At 42.0% G+C, this 17962-nt stretch overlaps 1 protein-coding gene across 5 annotated transcripts; it reads left to right on the plus strand.

The window, feature by feature from the left end:
• The first annotated feature begins 47 nt into the window (after positions 1-47).
• Positions 48-17945, plus strand: cep295 (centrosomal protein 295). Of its 5 annotated transcripts, none has more exons than XM_031749439.2 (25): positions 48-444; positions 1067-1267; positions 2407-2531; positions 2625-2715; positions 2827-2943; positions 3020-3160; positions 3396-3579; positions 3727-3906; positions 4095-4331; positions 4476-4576; positions 5162-5374; positions 6337-6413; positions 6525-7431; positions 7615-7798; positions 9109-9297; positions 9388-9621; positions 9713-9810; positions 10854-10965; positions 11801-12022; positions 12164-12312; positions 14677-15139; positions 15953-16132; positions 16487-17010; positions 17166-17304; positions 17413-17945. In XM_031749439.2, exons 1-25 carry the CDS (start codon positions 346-348, stop codon positions 17436-17438), a joined length of 5193 nt encoding a protein of 1730 aa, XP_031605299.2. In that variant the 5' UTR covers positions 48-345; the 3' UTR covers positions 17439-17945. The 5 variants fall into 5 exon arrangements, with proteins under 5 accessions (XP_031605299.2, XP_031605297.2, XP_031605296.2 ...); XM_031749437.2 differs by having other exon boundaries at positions 10854-10950; positions 17166-17336; XM_031749436.2 differs by having other exon boundaries at positions 49-444; positions 17166-17336.
• Positions 17946-17962: the final 17 nt, after the last annotated feature.

The raw sequence follows: 17962 nt of genomic DNA on the forward strand, positions 1-17962 counted from the left end.
CATAAAATGTTTTTTATGCAGATATAATGAGTAGGAACTAATATTTCATGTGGACAGCACAGATACGGCGGGCATTTTAAATCACCGGATGTGACGTTTAGGACAAAGAAAAAAACAAAAACGTCCGTTTTTTGGGGTTGGCATGGATTTCGGATGATAAACGAAACTTTAAGCGTCCTGCCTGGTAATTGCTTGTATAGTAAACGTTTCAAGTTTAAGTTGTCCTACGGAACCGTTATGGCCGCGAACAAAGTGACGCTTGTAAACATTAGCCGTCGCCGCTAACTGAACCGCAACCTGCTGTTTGCTTTTTGGGGGAAATGTCCGCCAGCGAAGTGCTCGAAAATGAAGAGAAAGGTGTCCAGATTAAGACCGAGTCCCAACGAAGAGGCTCGGATAATACGAGAGGAGCAGGAAAGGAGGAGAAAGCTGCGGATACAGCAGGTAATAAGGCGGTGTTATGGCTTTCTGCTTCACTTTAGGTAGCTGATTTCCAGCACCTGTGGGATGTTTTCTAATGAAACGCCAATGCTTACTTAAACGCCGTGTTTCTGTCTGATAAACACTTTATTAAGGTTCATATGACTTCAGAACTTCAGCTTCCTCGCCTACATTAAATTTTACTTGCATGTGTAAAAGATCTGTCTTTTTGTGCACGTACAGTGATTTTTTTGTCTGATCGGTCTCTTCTGTCTCTGAAAGTCGCTTAGACACATGCATAAACAAAGGCAGACAGTTTAAGGGTGTTCACGCAGTAGCATATGAGGCTGTGTAAAGTCTCGTAACTAACCAGTGGAGGACCTAAAGTTCACAAAGTATTCTGCTGTGAAGTCCCTTTTTCACGGCGCTTCTGGTCATTTTGCTGACACATTTTTTTGCAAAAAGGTTAGATTTGCTGGTATTAGTGGCCAAGATTATCTTTTGTATTGCATCCATTTTTCCTGTCGACAGATGACGTGATGAAGACAATTAAGTTGATCATCACTGTAACCTACCATTACTATGCACTGTGCATAGTTCTGCGTGATATATGCAGAGTGAGTGTGTGTTTTGTGTTGACACACAGGTGCGGGAGCAGCACCGGTACATTGCACAGCAGATCCGCCAAGATGTTCAGCAGAGGCGACAGTATGAGCTGGAACAACTTGAACGGGAGCTGAGGAAGGAGTGGGAGCAACAGCAGAGGGAGAAGCTCCAGAAGCTGCAGAGGTTATACCAGGAGAGTCTCCAGCTGCTCGGCCAGGGACACAGAAGTGCAAAAGAAAACGTAAGACTAAAAAAGTTCACATTAGAGACACTAAAACAGGGATTATGAAAAAATAAAAAGAACGTATGAAACCAAATTTTGAGCCACATCGATGTAAACATAAACCATTCAGTGCAGTGTCCAAAGGGTTTCTGTGGGTCATTAAAATGTCTGAAATTGGTTAGAAAATTTCTTAAACTTCCTGAGAAGATTCATCTGTTTAAGACAGTTAGACAAATCATGTAAAGCAAGCTTCATATAAATATACACAAATAATTATATCTATTTGTTATTATTTTAATTATTTAATTTTTAAAAATATTTTTTAAGTTGTCATGAATACTGAAATCCACAGGTCAAAGTGACAGCGACAGTCCAAAATCCAAAGAAAAATATGTTGTCATCATTTGGGGGGAAAAACCTCCACCGAATACTCTTTCCTACGTTCTAGTTGTTGTGTATTCAACTAAGACATTTTGAGTGTAACATTGCACCAGCTGCTTGACCACATACTAATTTTTCACAACCTTAGTCTTTATTATACAGAAATAATTGCAGGAGAGAGAGAGTGAGAGACATCCTGCATTTCAGATTCTCAGCTGAAATTTTACAATGTGTCTTCTCAGAATGTAGACAAAATGTTTAGTATGTTTTATCATTTGTACGTTTAAAGGGTAAGACCTGTGCATTAAAAACAATTTTTTTAAAAGACTAGAACGGAGACCAACAGTTAGAGATGTCATCCTATCGTGTCTGCAGAATGAAGGAGAAAAGTCAACTTTTATTAAAAGTTAAATTCCAACTTTGGGAAAAAAACATAGAAACTATTGAAAGACTGATTAAGTTACTAAAAGTTTAAACTTTTAATGACTCTTGTCAAATAAATTATGTCCCAGAGCTAGAGCTCCAACTTAGGTTGGGTTTTTCACTCTGTGAGAAAATAAATATTATGGTTCAATGTGCTTAAGGAAGAAGCAGAGTAATAGTACTCTAGTGCACTTCAGATTTTTTTTCTTCAGTAGTATTTGAATTGTTTAGAAAAGGCAGAATACACTGCACCATGTTGACATGGTTGATATTTGATTTTGAATTTTGTTAATGGGTGCACTAACCCATGTCCATATGTTATTAATTTTTTGTGGCTAAACTTGTTGTTCAAGGAACCCGACTTGGCAGCCATAGCTCAGAGGGAGGAGGAGAATCACGTCAAAGCAGAGGAGCGTTATCGAGAAGCGCTGAAGGAGCTCAAATCACAGAGGCTTAAAGACCACGAGAGGCAAAACCAGTGAGCATCATCACAAGCATTTTCAGATGCTTATGTGTATAAATTTAATCAGAATGAACTGATCATTAAACCTGTGGCTTCACTGTTCTGTAGAGTTGTGAATGCCAGGAAGAAGGCATTACTGGCAGAAAAGGAAAGATCAGCAAAGGTGGCTAGCCTCCCACTGCCTCCAAACCCTGTTCAGGTGATTTTCCCAAACAGTGATAATAATTTCCAGAACGTTTCAGAATCCTGAAAATCAAATGAAAGTAAAGCTAAATGAAAGTCAAGGTAACCTTGTCTTCTTTCATCGAAGCAGAACATCAGCCCCAAAAAGCCACGTTTCGTAAGGAGATCGGATGTGAGTGCCTTCGCTACCACACGTTACCACATGGCCAAGAGTACAGTGGACAGAGAGGTGGACATAAACCAGGTAACACACCCTCTGATTCTTGTTTGTATTTACCAGCGCAATTTGTCAGAGTTATTTAATCGATCTGCTTAATCAGCCAAATGCCCACGAGGAAGCTGAGCTACATGCGAAAAGAAAGCAGGACTGGGAGACAGAGGAAATGAGGAGGAGAGAAGAGCAGCTGGAGAAGGCTCATCTCAGAGGGAGGCAGGCTCTGAGGAAGGAACAGCTCATGCAGGTACAACTTACCTGTTAACCTGGTGACTAATTAACCTAGTCACTTACATGCCAGAATAAAGAAATTCTTGTGGAGGTTGCACTTTCATTACATGTTTGAAAAATGTCTTACTTTAACATGTTTGATAGGCTTGCATCAAAAAATTAACTGGATACTTTAGTTGTAAGAAGAGACGAGATCTGTTTACTTTTTGGTCATATGAAGTGCCTGATCAGTGTTTAATGGCCTCCTTTAGGATCGTGAGCGTTTGTTGGTTGAACTGGAACACATGCAGCAGACAGATCTGCTGAGGAGGAGGCAGCAGGTGTCACAGATGCCTCCCCAGATCTTCCAGCCTCTCTATAAGAGACAGGAAATGAGGGAAGACTTCCAGAGGGAGATGGAGTTTGCCTTTGAGGACATGTACACTGGAGAGAGGAGTAAGGACTCTTCATCATGTGTTTTGTAGCAAATGCAGGTTTTCAGTATTTGTAAATTTTTCTTAAAACCAGAGAAATGAAGTTGGCCAGAAATCGGCACTGAAGTTGCACTGAAGCCTCTTTAAACTTTGGCTGTAATTGTTACAGGGGTTAAAGGTGACCTGGTGGTCCAGCTGGCACCCGAGCCTCTTCCAGCCCACTCCACAACCAGCCAAGATCAAGAGCTGGATGTCACAGTGGATGAAATCACAACACCTGAAACAGAAAAAGCACAACATGACACAGAGCAGGAACCTGGAAGCACTGAGCAGGAAACATCAGCTGCAGGTGATTTAAAAACTTAAGTCATTCTTGTGCAGTTTATAATAAAATCAGTTGTCAGATATTAGCTTACTGAAGTGTATTGTATGAATTATGTAAAATTCTGAGACAAATAAAAAAAACCTTCTGGCCCAGAATGTAGCATGAATGTTGAAACCTTGATGTCATTCCCTTGAGTTTTTCTTTGTTTGCAGTGGTTTCCCAGAAACCTGCTCCTCGACGGGCATTGAAGAGGCTCCTGGATCGTATCAGGAGCCAAAGGAACCAGTGGATTGACCACAGCAGTCGCAGCTCTGCTGCTGATTCCCCAACCGTCATCCGAGATCAGATCCCAGAGCGCGACATGACGATCGAAACAGGCTCTCTGATCAGTGGAGGAAAAGACGAATGGACTTCCACCGAGCCCCAGGAGGCTAATGGCTCTCCACCAGGTAATCAGTGGCTGTCATCAGCTGTAAGAACAATCTACATAAATATTAATAAAACTATTAATATTCCTTTAACAGTTAAAAAAAAAAGTACAAATGTTTATTACAAGGTAATAATCTTGTGAATTTTTTTCTGAACTCAAACAGCATCGGAGAAAACGCCGCTGTCAACCTCAGCTTCAGATACTCAGTTTCCTGCTGCTCTGGCCAATAGAATCCAAGAGTTTGAACAAGAGCGAAAAAAACGGGTACGGGTAATTTTAATTCCTGTGATACTTTTCACTTAGATGAGAGGAGTTAATATTAAGAGTAAAAAAGTTAAATGTCTGTACTCTGTGTCCCGTGATGGTTGGGAGCTGGTTTTCTAGTCCTGCAGCGATGGCACGTTCACTGTCCGCTAAAATCCGAGGATGCCTGCAGGGAGCTCTGTAGTCAGATGGAGGCAGTGTACAAAGTAGGCGAGACTATTGCTCTGTGCCCCCCTCTGGTTTGATTTGACGTGCCCCCCTTCTCTATTCTGTCCCAGAATTTTGACACTGCAGCAGAGCGTTGTTGATCGAACAGATCTTCTCTACATTGTAAGCACTTGTTTCATTGTTGTCCCAGTACTTCACCACAAGTTCACTGACTGGTTAGAACCAGGTTTTGCTGAGAAACTCATTGTGGGCTTGTTGTGAATTCCTGCTGGTGATTTTTGAAGAGGAGGTGATAAAGATTTTACCAGGGACTAGCTTTGAATTACATTATGTTATCTTCTAAACTAAAACGTAGCTCAAATCTGAGTTTGCATCTAGTAGCATCACTTTTTAAGCCTCTTTTTTTTTCCTGCCCAGGAAGAGGAACTTGAAAGGGAGAAGCAACAGCAGATGTTTTTGCTGCAGGAGCTGGAAGAGCAGAAGGCCAAGTTGGAGCAGATGCTGCTTGAAGCTCAGCAGGAGAAAGAACGACTGAAGGCTGCTGTGACCCAGGAAGAAAGCATTAAGCAACCAGAAGTGCCAGTCCATGACCACGATGTCATTTCTATCACCCCTAATTTAGCCAATGAGGTAGGTCTCTAATCCAACTGTCAAACCTCTATTCAATTTTCCTGTTATCAGGTTTTTTTAATGGCTGTTGAAAATTATATTTATTGGATTAATCTTGACATGCTCATAATAGCTAAGATGCAAATATATCATGGATGTTATACATCCTGTTAACATCTTCTGATGCTTAACCTCCTTGGGTCTAATATTACTTTAGTCTGAGAAACATGTTCAGTTGTTATTTGTTGTTTTTTGCTTAAAGTTGACCAACGTATTATGTATAATTTTCATTATTGAGCTCTTGCCTGATTTACAGTTCAAAATAATCTTCACATTATTTTATGTGTTTTCCCTCATGACATCCTCACTTTGAAGCAAGCTACTTTAGCTCCTCCTCCTTTGAGAAATTCTTCTGATTGGCTGCCTCTCACAAACAGAAGGTTTGATCAACATGTAGGTGGAGCTTCTTTGCTCATAGCCCAGGGGTGGGAGAACTCCAGGCCTCAAGGGCCAGTGTCCTGCAGGTTTTAGATATCACCTTGGTTCAACACACCTGAATCAAATGACTAGTTCATTAACAGGCTTCTGGAGAACTTCAAAACATATTGAGGAGGTAATTTAGCCATTTGAATCAGCTGTTTTGGATCAAGGACACATCTAAAACCTGCAGGACACCGGCCCTCGAGGCCTGGAGTTGCCCACCCCCTCATAGCCAGAGCCTTATATTAGTGATGATTGATGACAATCCAGGACAGAAAATCAAATACAGCTCAGACTGCTTAGACAGGATATTTTCCAGATAAGAAGAGGAAAATTAAGTTGAGAAAATAAATCTAACAGATTCACACAGACTTGGGAGGGACTGGTCAAAAACTAGTAATATGAACTGTGAAAATTCAAGGTTTTGTCCTCCACCATTGTCTTCTGTGAGGGGTTTTCCAGGTTGTATGAGTAATCTCTTCCTTTGTGTTTGATCTTCACAGGTAGTTCCTCCTGCAGATGAGGACGACCATAGCAAAAGGATCAGAGAATACCAGCAGCGGTTGTTAGAACAAAACAGGTGTGATGAATAAATCTGTTTGAGCCAGTTTGTGATTCTGGGTTTACATAACTTTAATGCCTTTGACCCTCCTGTTTTTTGTTGTTGTTTTTTTTTTTTTTTTAATTTTAGAATCCACCAAAGAGTGAAAGTGGCTCGCCAGCGCCTGGAGGAATACCAGCGAGCTCTACAGATTCGTTACAACATGACTGCTACTTCATTACTACCTCCTGTTGTGCCTCCAGGACTTGCTCACCCACCTCCAAACAGTACACGGTGTGTACGTCAACCAGGTCATCTGCAAGCTGTGCCGGCTCCTCTCCACGCTCCTCTCCACGCTCCCTGGGCCCCTTTGCAGGCTCCTCTCCATCCCCCTCTGCAGACTTCCCATGCTCCTCTTGTGGCTCCTCTCCAGGCTCATGCAGTTCCTGTGTATAATCATGAATTGCCACGAACCTCTGAGGATGTTTCCACAGAAGAATCTGACACATTAACGTCACCTCCCAGCCTATCTGGTTTTAGTCTGGCTTCCAAACCGCTGCCAGATGATGTTGAATCCGACTCAGACAGTCTGAGATACCAGAGACTAAATGACACATCTTGGCTGACTGACAGCATAATGGAGAAAGTAACAGAGCACCTTCCAGAGAGAATGAGACCCCTGTCAGTCACCAAAGAGAAGCTGCCTTATAAACGATTCACAGAACATCACTCTAGAAGCATCCCAGTGCAGCCATCCCCTGAACCCATCAAAGGCATGAGATCGACCATCGCAGAGGTTACAGCTCCACTTCCAGGTTATGCTCTGGCTGAGGCACGGGCCTCTCAGAGCACTGGATCCCTGAGTGTTGGAGAGGACAACACGGAGAGGCAAAGACAAGAGTTGCAGGAGGCCCAGAGGCGAGTACTAGAGCAGAAAGAGGCACTGATGTTGCAGCAAAGGCAACGAGAAGAGGAGAGGCGGAGACAGGACTTGGAGATGGTGCAGATGAGGAGACAAAAGGAGACATTGCAGGCTCTGATTAATACCGATGCACAAGTAAGTGAGAGGACTGTTAAAGCAGTTATTTTGATTAAGTAAAAAAATCATAGTTCTAAGAAAGGATTGAGTAGAAACAAAGATTAAAAAGCAGAGTGCTAAAAGACACCGTCAGCTTAAATGTTTAAGAGTGAAAGAACATGTGAGAAATGAACCATCCTGATGACTTTTTCTCACCCACAGCCAGTTCCTCAGCCTGATGGTGAAACGATGGTTTCAGAGAACATTAATCAGAACCGCCTCCAGTTACTTGCATCCCTGCTCAAGGCCATAGAGGAGTCTAATGGAGGAACTTTATCACACCTAGAGGAGCCTCAGGGTCGCGACAGCTCCTCTGAACAACATCCATCCAACAGCAGTCAAACAGGTAGCTGACATGTTGAGAATGTAGATATTTTTCCACCTTTTCAGCACGATTTCCAGTTAATTTCAGAATTGAAAGTATTACAAAACTGTCAAAATGATTTCTGGGAAAAATTCAATTGGCTGAATGAAGTAAACAATAACAACTATTGTTCTTATTTTACCAAACACTACGGTGGGTAGCACTGTTGCCGCACAGCAAGAAGGTCCTGAGTTCAATTCCAACATCAGGCCGGGGTCTTTCTGTGTGGAGTTTGCATGTTCTCCCCGTGTTTGCGTGGGTTCTCTCCGGGTACTCCGGCTTCCTCCCACCGTCCAAAGACATGCAACTTGTGGGGGTAGGTTAATTGGATAATCCAAATTGCCACTAGGTGTGAATGTGCGAGCGAATGTGAGTGCGAATGGTTGTCTGTCCCTGTGTGTTAGCCCTGCGACAGACTGGCGACCTGTCCAGGGTGTACCCCGCCCCTCGCCCTATGTCAGCTGGGATAGGCTCCAGCGCCCCCCGCGACCCTGAAAAAGGATAAGCGGAAGCGGATGGATGGATGGATGGATGGATGGATGGACTATTACAAACCACTAATCTTTATTCCTTAATTAATGCAACAGAAGTGTTGCTTTTGTTTGCCTTATGTTTGAAAACCTTCTGATTTTTCAAGGCAGAATGTCAGATATTATAAATGACCCAATAACAAAACAAAGCCCCCGTCAGTGTTTCACAGTCGGGTTCTCGTTCTTCTTCCTTAACAGTTTAATTTTGTCTTCTTTAAAAACAGATGAAGTAACAGTTCCTTACAAATCCTTAAATTTGTGTCTGGTGCCCAAAGAACATTTTGGGCACGAGAACATTTTCCCAAAAGTATTTTCCAGCTTTTCTGCAAAAGTAAAAGTGGAATCTTGTCTTGTCTATCTTCTTTAGAGTCCAGGACGGGACACTATACCTTCATCTTTAAATTCAGGCTTTGTGTTTTTTGAATGTTGTCATTGTTGTTTCTCAACTTTAAAACTGTCCTAATAAACCTGTGTTTCAATAAAAACAAGTACCTAGTCATGCAGTCTACTGTAATGGGATTACAACAAGTCAGTTTGTGAAAATTCCTCTCTCCCAGATATTCCACAATCAATTGTAAGTGCTTTTATTGCAAAGTGGTGGTGTTTAGGGATAACATCAACTCAATGCGAACATGTAAAGTTGCAGAGCGAGGTCACTGGCATTAAAATAAAATGTAGAGTAATACATTGTTTTTAAAAATGAAACTGTACACATTTTTTTTGTCCATATTTCTGACTGGTTGTTTCTCTTGTGCTTTAAAGTTCAGAGTGATGCTGCTGCCGGACCTGGCCCGGCATCAGTCCTCCACTCAGGACACCTCCATCCTCCACGAGCAGCAAAGCCCCCTGTGACACGCGTCAGGCTGGGCTTCTTGGAGATGATGACTGAACAGCACGAGCTCAGTGCTATTCAAGAGGTGGAGACTCCAGTCGATGCCAGCCAACTCACAGGTCTGCTCAGCTGCAGTAAGACGTGAATATCGGGCAGTTTCATCACCTGCATGTATAACACCGACTTATTTATTTGTTTTTTCACTGTAGGCCCAGACAATGGTGTGACAGTTCCTTCACACATTGCACGCTGGGATCAGCAGGCGGAGTCAGACTCATCTATGGCTTCTGACAGGACTCTGCAGACACCCTCAGAGTTCAGCAGTGGACAGAAGATCTCTGAAAGATTAACCAGCTCAGGGACAAGTTCAGGGAGATCCAGCCTCTGGAGAGAGAGACTGCTACTGACAGAGGCAGGAGCATCTCCAGAATCCTCCACATCTGGTGGGTAGAGAAGATTTAATATAGGTAAAAAATGGTACCACTGAATTAAGGGAAATTAAAGATTACTTGATGTGGAAACACTGTTTTCTAGATTCAGTCCCAAGAAAAAAGTCCCCTCTTTCCTCAGACTCTGGGAGAGGAGCAGATTCCTCTGGTCCTGCAGTGATGAGCTACAGATCCCCCACAGAGGTAACCAGTCCAGTGACAATTTTCACAGTGTTCACATAGTGTTTATCACTGCTCTTTCCTTCCCCTGGAAAACTCATGTAGCCCATAGTGGGTTAGAAAGCTACAAGGAAAGGACCAGTTTTAATATGCAGGAAGTAAATGTCGGTGCATATTAATACTGTGATCTATATTTTAATACCCTCTGAGGTTCACATGATGATGTGGATCGATGATGACAAATAGCCAAATCTGAGTGCTTGGGCAGCATCTGCCTCAGCCTGTGATTATGTTTGAGAAGCTGTGTGTGTGTGTGTGTGTGTGTGTGTGTGTGTGTGTGTGTGTGTGTGTGTGTGTGTGTGTGTGTGGCGTGTGTGTGCGTGCGTGTTTGTGTTCGTCTGCCTGTGATGAGTGAATGGTGTGTTTGTCTTTCTTCTTTCCTTCCTTCCACTGAGCGATGATGTAAACATAATAAACCTGAAGTGTATTAAATTAAAATACATTTCATGATGGTTTCTACACTTGAACTGAGCTCAGTGAGTCTGCGTAACACCAGGTCTATGTATGAGTCGGTACATGTTACAACTCAAACAGAAATTTAAGTTGTCTCTCTACAAATGGACAGAGGTCTTCACTGACAGTCAAAGTATGAGTGTTATCCTGTATATAAAAGACAAAAAGATTCTGAACTTGAAACATGAAGTACCTCAGTGTCTTTTTGTAATGGCCAGTACGGGGAGACTCCTCTGGTAGTAAACAGATGGACAAAAGACGGACATCCCCACAGTAACATTTCCCCCTAACTTTGTATTTTGGAGCTTCAGTGTTAGTGTTTAGGTGGAGTTTTCTGTTAAAGTAAGTGATTCTTCAGAGGTTTGGTCTTTTGTTGAGTACATCACTACTGGTCAGGACGCTCATATATACAAATGCATTAAATATTCAAAACATAAGTTTGTGTGTGCTTTCATTTCAAAATGCCTCAATATGTTCAACTGTATGAATGTGTGTCCAGAGTGTGTTTATCTCTATAACAAGATAAGACGCCATAACAGTTTATTTTGTGTCAGTCTCCAAACAGGCCTCCTGGGTCTGACAGCTTCTCTTCTACTACCATCTCCACCGGAAGCTACATGACTACTGACCTAGAGCAGAATGTAAACACCGGTGAGGAACAGCCAGGTGTGTAGGTGACATGTCTGTGCAGCTTTAAATCAGATGATCCAGCAGAAACTGATTCCTGTGGTAGTTCTTCACGATTAAACGGATAATATGGTTAAACTGTAAGGATTATAACGGGGCATGTTGTTTATATGTTACAGCTGTGTGCTGCTGTGCATTTGCATGGTCTTAAGCCTTAAACATTAAAGTGAACCTGTTGTGCTCATTCCCATTTCCAGATTATTATTCTTGGATGTTACAGTAACTTTGCATGATTCTGGGTCTTGGTGCAGCTCATCACTTCATTTTCTGTCTGAAAGAAGCCGTTTAAACTTCTTCCTCTTTAAAATGGCCTAATAAGATGACTTTCTTACAATTGACCATCACAGTCTCACAGCAGTTCTTGTTATAGCTGCAGCTTTTAATGTACTGATTCATGTCCACGTACCCAAATGATTATTTTTCATATTTTATTATTATTATAATATTAATAATATTTTTAAGGGCTGGAACGTCTGTGATTGTAGTCTGGAGGACTTTGCCATGGCCTGAATCATTTCATTGTTTGGCTGCTCACATCAGAAGAGTCTCTGATGGGACAGGTTTTCACATTTAAACTGGGGCATTTTGGGGCTTTAGTAAAAGAAAGCCAGGGGGAAAACAGCGAAGCAGGGACAGAGTAAGGTTATTGACACACAGGAAATGTTGGCAGAAAAATTACTTGGGTAGGTTTAGGAATTTCAAAAGTACTTTGTTTAGATTCATTTCACTGTATTTTTATTTCTTATTTTGCATTGTGTTTCTGACTTTGCTATACTTCTAATGTGCTGACCTGGTTTTTCTTCTTCTGCTTTAGATAAATCTCTCCTCCATAAATGCACTGATCAACAAGAAGGTGGAGCAGATTTACAACACATCTCCTCTCTGTCTGGTGAGAGCTTCTGTTTTAAGGAAAACTCAGCGACTGGCCCTCCTGGTCTGTCTGTGGACTCGATGTTCAGTGACAGCAGTATCCAACAAATTATAGACAAATATACACGAGAACTTGACCTCTCCCTCAGCTCTGCTGGGAAAACAGGTACAAAATGGACACGTTTATTTGAAGGCAATGCTCTGTCTTCACCTTGATAGTTTAGGTAGGAGTGTTAAGACATGGTGTGATAAGATGTTACAAAGGCTGTCTGATAGCACAGTGTATTATTCCTTTGTTGATCTTTAGACAGTGAAGGCTCACATATGGAAGAACACAGTGCTTCGGTCTCTCAGCAGTCTTTGTTTCGAGTCTTGGAGAGAAGAGGGGAGGATGAAAGCTCTGCACGACGTCAGTCTCTTCTCTCAGACGCAACAGGAACGGAGACGAGAGGCCTGGTCAGTGATTCAGTTTTAAGCTGTTATACTAGAGTTCTTTGAAGGTCTTTGTAACAACTGTTATCGATATTTGAATACCCTCTGAGGTTCACATGATGATGTGGATCAGTGATGAAAAATAGCCAAATCTGAGTTCTTGGCCTGTGTGTGTGTGTGTGTGTGTGTGTGTGTGTGTGTGTGTGTGTGTGTGTGTGTGTGTGTGTGTGTGTGTGTGTGTGTGTGTGTGTGTGTGTGTGTGTGTGTGTGTGTGTGTGTGTGTGTGTGTGTGTGTGTGTGTGTGTGTGTGTGGTTTGTGTCTTTCTTCTTTCCTTCCTTCCACTGAGCAATGATGTAAACATAATAAACCTGAAGTGTATTAAGTTAAAGTACATTTCATGATGGTTTCTACACTTGAACTGAGCTCAGTGAGTCTGTGGGCATGCACATGTTGTAACCCAAACACAAATTATGAGTATTAAGCTGTATATAAAAGATAAACAGAGATTCTGCACTTGAAACAGGAAGTACCTCAAAACCAGCTAAATGTCTTTTTGTAATAGCCAGTTGGGCTCAGACTCCTCTGGTAGTAAACAGACTGGACAAAAGACGGACATATCCAGTAACATTACCCACTAGCTTTATAGTTTGGAGCTTCAGTGTTACTTGGGGGGTTTCCTGTTAAGTGATTCTTCAGATTGTTTTTGTTGAGTATCTGACTGGTAGTCAGGATTCATATATATGTATATATGTATGAAATAGATTTACCTTTCAGTAAATTTTAATTAAAAAAAATATTAATTCACAAAATATGTTGTTGTAATGGTAGCAGTAGTAATAATAATGCATTGGATTTTATATAGCGCTTTTCAAGGCACCCAAAGCGCTTTACAATGCCATTATTCATTCACACTCACATTCACACACTGGTGGAGGTAAGCTACAGTTGTAGCCACAGCTGCCCTGGGGCAGACTGACAGAAGCGAGGCTGCCATATCGCGCCATCGGCCCCTCTGGCCAACACCAGTAGGCGGCAGGGTAAAGTGTCTTGCCCAAGGACACAATGACCAGGACAGAGAGGCCGGGGATCGAACCGGCGACCTTCCGGTTACAGGTGCCCTTCCCAACCCCCTGAGCCACGGTAGCAGTATAGCCCACTGCAAATTTTGTGTGGCTCTGCCTGTCAAATAACTTGATTCAAATCTCAGTCAGTGAGGCAATTTAGACAATCAACTTTTATACTTACTTTTTTATCACATGAGGTTATAAAAAAAAAAAAGAGGTATGAAGTGTCAGACTTGTGTGTAGTGTGCAAGAACAACATTCAAGATGTAGATTTAATCACATGCTGTTATCTGTATGTTGAACAGATACTTTTGCATTATTATTCTCAATGTTCAATTTAAACTTTGTGGTAGGGAGAGGGAATGAGTCTTATAATCTTAACTATGAAGTCTTTACAACAAATGTAGCAGCAGACTATATCAAACTGTGGATAATCGGATTTTAGAGTTGAATTAGTAGAGTTTTAACTTGTACTTGTAGATGTAGCGACAAACTGTGTTAACTGACAATGGTTTTCTGAAGTGTTCCTGAGCCCATGTGGTAATATCCTTTACAGAATGATGTTGGTTTTTAATGCAGTACCGTCCGAGGGATCGAAGGTCACGGGCATTCAGTGTTGGTATTCGGCCTTATGTGCAGAGATTTCTCCAGGTTCTCTGTATCTTTTGATGATATTGTAGACAGTAGATGATGAAATCCCTAGATTCCTTGCAATTGTACATTGAGAAACGTTGTTCTTAAACTGCTGGACTATTTGCCCATGCGTTTGTTCACAAATTGGTGAACCTCGCCCCATCCTTGCTTGTGAGCGACAGGACCTTTTGGGTATGCTCCTTTTGTACCCAGTCATGACAAACACCTGTTTCCAATTAACCTGTTCACCCGTGGAATCTTCAAAACAAGTGTTTTTTGAACATTCCTCAACTTTCCCAGTCTTTTTCTGCCCCTGTCCTAGCTTCTTGGAACGTGTTGCAGGCATCAAATTCAAAATGAGTGAAGATTTGCAAAACAACAATAAAGTTTATCAGTTTGAACATTAGATGTCTTGTCTTCGTAGTGTATTCAACTAAATATAGGTTGAAAAGGTTTTGCAAACCACTGTGTTCTGTTTTTATTTACGTTTTACACAACGTCCCAACTTCATTCGAATTGGGGTTGTACATCTACAATGATAATATAGGGCTATTCTATTCTATTCTATGCTATTATGTTCTAGCCAGTCTCTAAATTGCAAAAAAAAAAAATCAAAATATTTTAATTTTGTTGAAAATGGAATTAGAAGAATTTGACTGAATCTTTTTTTCCCCCCTGTTATCATTGCAGGAAGTGCACAATCAAGTCGATCCCAAAGTGGGCGAGTTCTCTGGTGGGGTCTCATTACTGGTTGACGACCACGAGCAGGATTCTTTCCGGCCTCTGATTGGTCAGCTGGCAGACCGGTCATCCTGCCTCGTTACCGAGCAGAGGGATTCAGCCCTGGAGCAGCTGGTTGGTCATCCGTCGGCTCACTCATCAATGCTTGGTCACTCTCTGGGCCAGCTGTTCTCCCCAAGTGTGGGTCAAGATGGATGGGATGCCACACTGAGTCGGATGATTGGTCGGCTCTCCCATCAGTCCAGCTCTCACTGGTTGAGCGGCGGGCGAGACTTTTATGCAGGTCATATGATGGGTCGGATGGAGACGCAGCAGTCGACCTCGTGGTTAGATGAAGCTCCCGATGAGAGCCAGATGAGACCCCTGGTAGGAGAGCTGGACGAGTCTGCAGAACAGCACAGTGGAAGTTCAGGTAAAATGATCATTTCACTGAATTTATCAATTAATGGCTGAATATCGGGGAAAGTGAGTGAATCCTAATATCACATTCTTAGCTACAGTGCAGTGAAAATAACTAATGTATCAGTAATTTTATAGCAGGATATGTAGAGTTCATATAATAGGCTGTATATAAAAGATGGACATAGTTTCTAGATATAATGGTGTATTTTTGCAAAACATAAATCAAAGTTTTCCCCTTGTTGTGACTAGGGTCATTGCCCCTAATAGCCAACTGGACGAGAACTAGTACAATCAATAGCTGGCATCAGGTTACAATGATTTATTTTCAGAACCTGAAAATTATGGCATGAAAGTAAGTTTAAAAAAAAAAAAAAAAACTACTTAGAAATGTGATTTTTTTTTTTTTTTTTTTTAATCATCTTTTTCAGGGAAAATGACCAAAAATTAGTTTGCTGATATTATTACACCAACAACTTTAGCTTGAATTCTTCCAATTGTGAGTTTTTGTCTCACTTGCTAGTTTCCACTTCTGTCGAAGTTAAACATGAGCATTTTGTAAATAATTAAAGTGAGAAAAAACAATAATGCAGAGTATGCTTTTGGATGATCACTGCCACATCTTGGTATCTGTGAGCTCCACCCCTCACCCAGTTTCAGAACACAGAGATGGTGATTTGTAGAAAAACAGCCAACTTGAGGCTTAAAAAACAGGACCATTAAATTATGGGACTTTATTCATCTTCTATAAACAGTCTCATACAAACCAGCTGTCTTCACAAGCATGTTCACCATGAAGTTTGACATGTCATTCATTTGTTTGCAGGTAAAAGAAATCGTGTGACTCTTGGTGTCTCAGCTGACATCCGGGTCCCACCATATCCAGCGCTGCCTCCTGAGGCCTCATCACACAGTGCCTCTGTCCCAGCTATGAGCCCACATCCACAGGATCAGACACAGCAGAATCAAACCAGTTCAACAGACATGGATTCGGGCAGAGCTGAAGGTGTGGTACAAAATATTCACGTAAGACTTTACTGGGGTCAGTCATCTGTGGTAACACTTTACAATAGCAATCAAGATAATCCATTTATTAACTGTGGTTATTAGAAAGTTGAAAATTATGTTAAAAGTGCATAAGCAAGGAGGTGAAGTGGCAGCTCCCTTCTTATGCTTGTGTTTTTCCTAAGCCTGGCTGAAGTCAGGTTTTGGAAAAAGGCCTGCTCTGGGTTTGCTTAAGGGTGCCCAGCAAAATAAATCATCACTCCGATGAACAGGTGTTAGTATGTGAGGAGTTAAAGTGAGACTCCATGAGATAAGGTGCTACTCCTAATGAAAGATTGTTTTTCACCATTTTTAGAGTTTGCAGGTTCAGATTCATTCCACCCCCTTTTGGCAGAGGTCACCCAAAACGAAACAGCAGACCTCTCCATCACCTTTCACCAGCCTGAGCACAGCGTGCACAATTTTCCTGACGGGCATCCAGCCAGCAGGGAACATAGTGTTACTACACCTGTAGAGGTCAATTCGCACTCTGATCTTTCTTCTGTGGAGTCCGAGCCATCACCAGAGCGCCTTCGAACGGAGGAGCCAAACCGCTGCCCCACAGCTTCCTCCACCTTACATGAATCCTTCTCCCAGCTCATTACCACCCAGTGCCATCCCCAGGAGTCTGTTCTGATAGTATCTCCCACCGTGAGGGCAGATGTTGAGCAAACAGCTGAGATTCTGTCAAATTTATCCATGTGTGATGATACACCTGCTTTGGGTGTGTCACGGGCAGAGGAAAGGCTTGGAGGCGCGGATTCAATCAGTGCTGAAGAGATCAAGTCTGGTCACGGTCCAAACCTGAGGAATGCTTCTCCTGTCTCTGATAAGATACTGGTATGAATCTGTGATATGTTACTTTGGACAATTTTGAAAAAACACAGTTATTTTAGTAAAAACTGACCAATAGGGTACTATAAACTATTATTTCTGATGTTTTAAGTTAGCTTTACATATTTTTATAACTCTGGTGTTGCTTCGTTGTTTATTAGGAAGCAGCCAAACAGAAGGGGATCCTGGAGCAGTCTGAGATCACACTGGTGAGCCTGAGGGACTCTATACTGCAGGACCAGGAGTCCACCAGCTCAGAGGAAGAGGGAGCATGGGTAATCGAGAATCCAGATGGAAGGGGTGAGGAAGGGCAGAAAGGCCAAGTGATGGAGGTGACGTGACTGAGTTTTCATTCAGGTTCTCATTCAGGTTACTTTCTCATCTCTAAACATAAACATTTACTTGTAGGGTGCAGAATCTACGTTGATACCTGAGGAGACTCCAGAGTACGACAGCCAAACACATCCAGGTAAAGCAAGTGGAATATATCTGCCTGAAATATAACAGAGTCAAACTGGTGAATTGTGGGAAAACCATAGGCCTGAACAACAAAGCAGGACTCGGAGCTCAGGGAGGTAACTTCAGGTTAAACTCTGAGTTTTAAATGTAAAGTCATTCACGTCTTACTAGGGTACATCGCCATGGTAACTTATGCTGCAGGATAAGTGCTCCAGATCAGGTTATGACTAATATTACAGATCACGGACTACTGATCAAACATGTCACAGGATGATTCCTTCTGGAGGATCCCTCAGACCTCATTGTGCTGGTAGTAAGGGGCTCTAAGATGGTCTACAGTTTTTGTTGATCATCAAAAAGCAATATAGTACTTTGAATTGCTTTGTAGTACAGATGTCAAAGGACTGATATACATATTTTCTCTCCTAACATTATATCATTTTTTAAGCCAGAACTTTATAAACCTGACCGTTACTTCCTTCCCTCTTTCCAGTGACAG

This window comes from Oreochromis aureus, linkage group 14 (genome assembly GCF_013358895.1).
Source record: "Oreochromis aureus strain Israel breed Guangdong linkage group 14, ZZ_aureus, whole genome shotgun sequence".
Taxonomy (NCBI): Eukaryota; Metazoa; Chordata; class Actinopteri; order Cichliformes; family Cichlidae; genus Oreochromis; species Oreochromis aureus.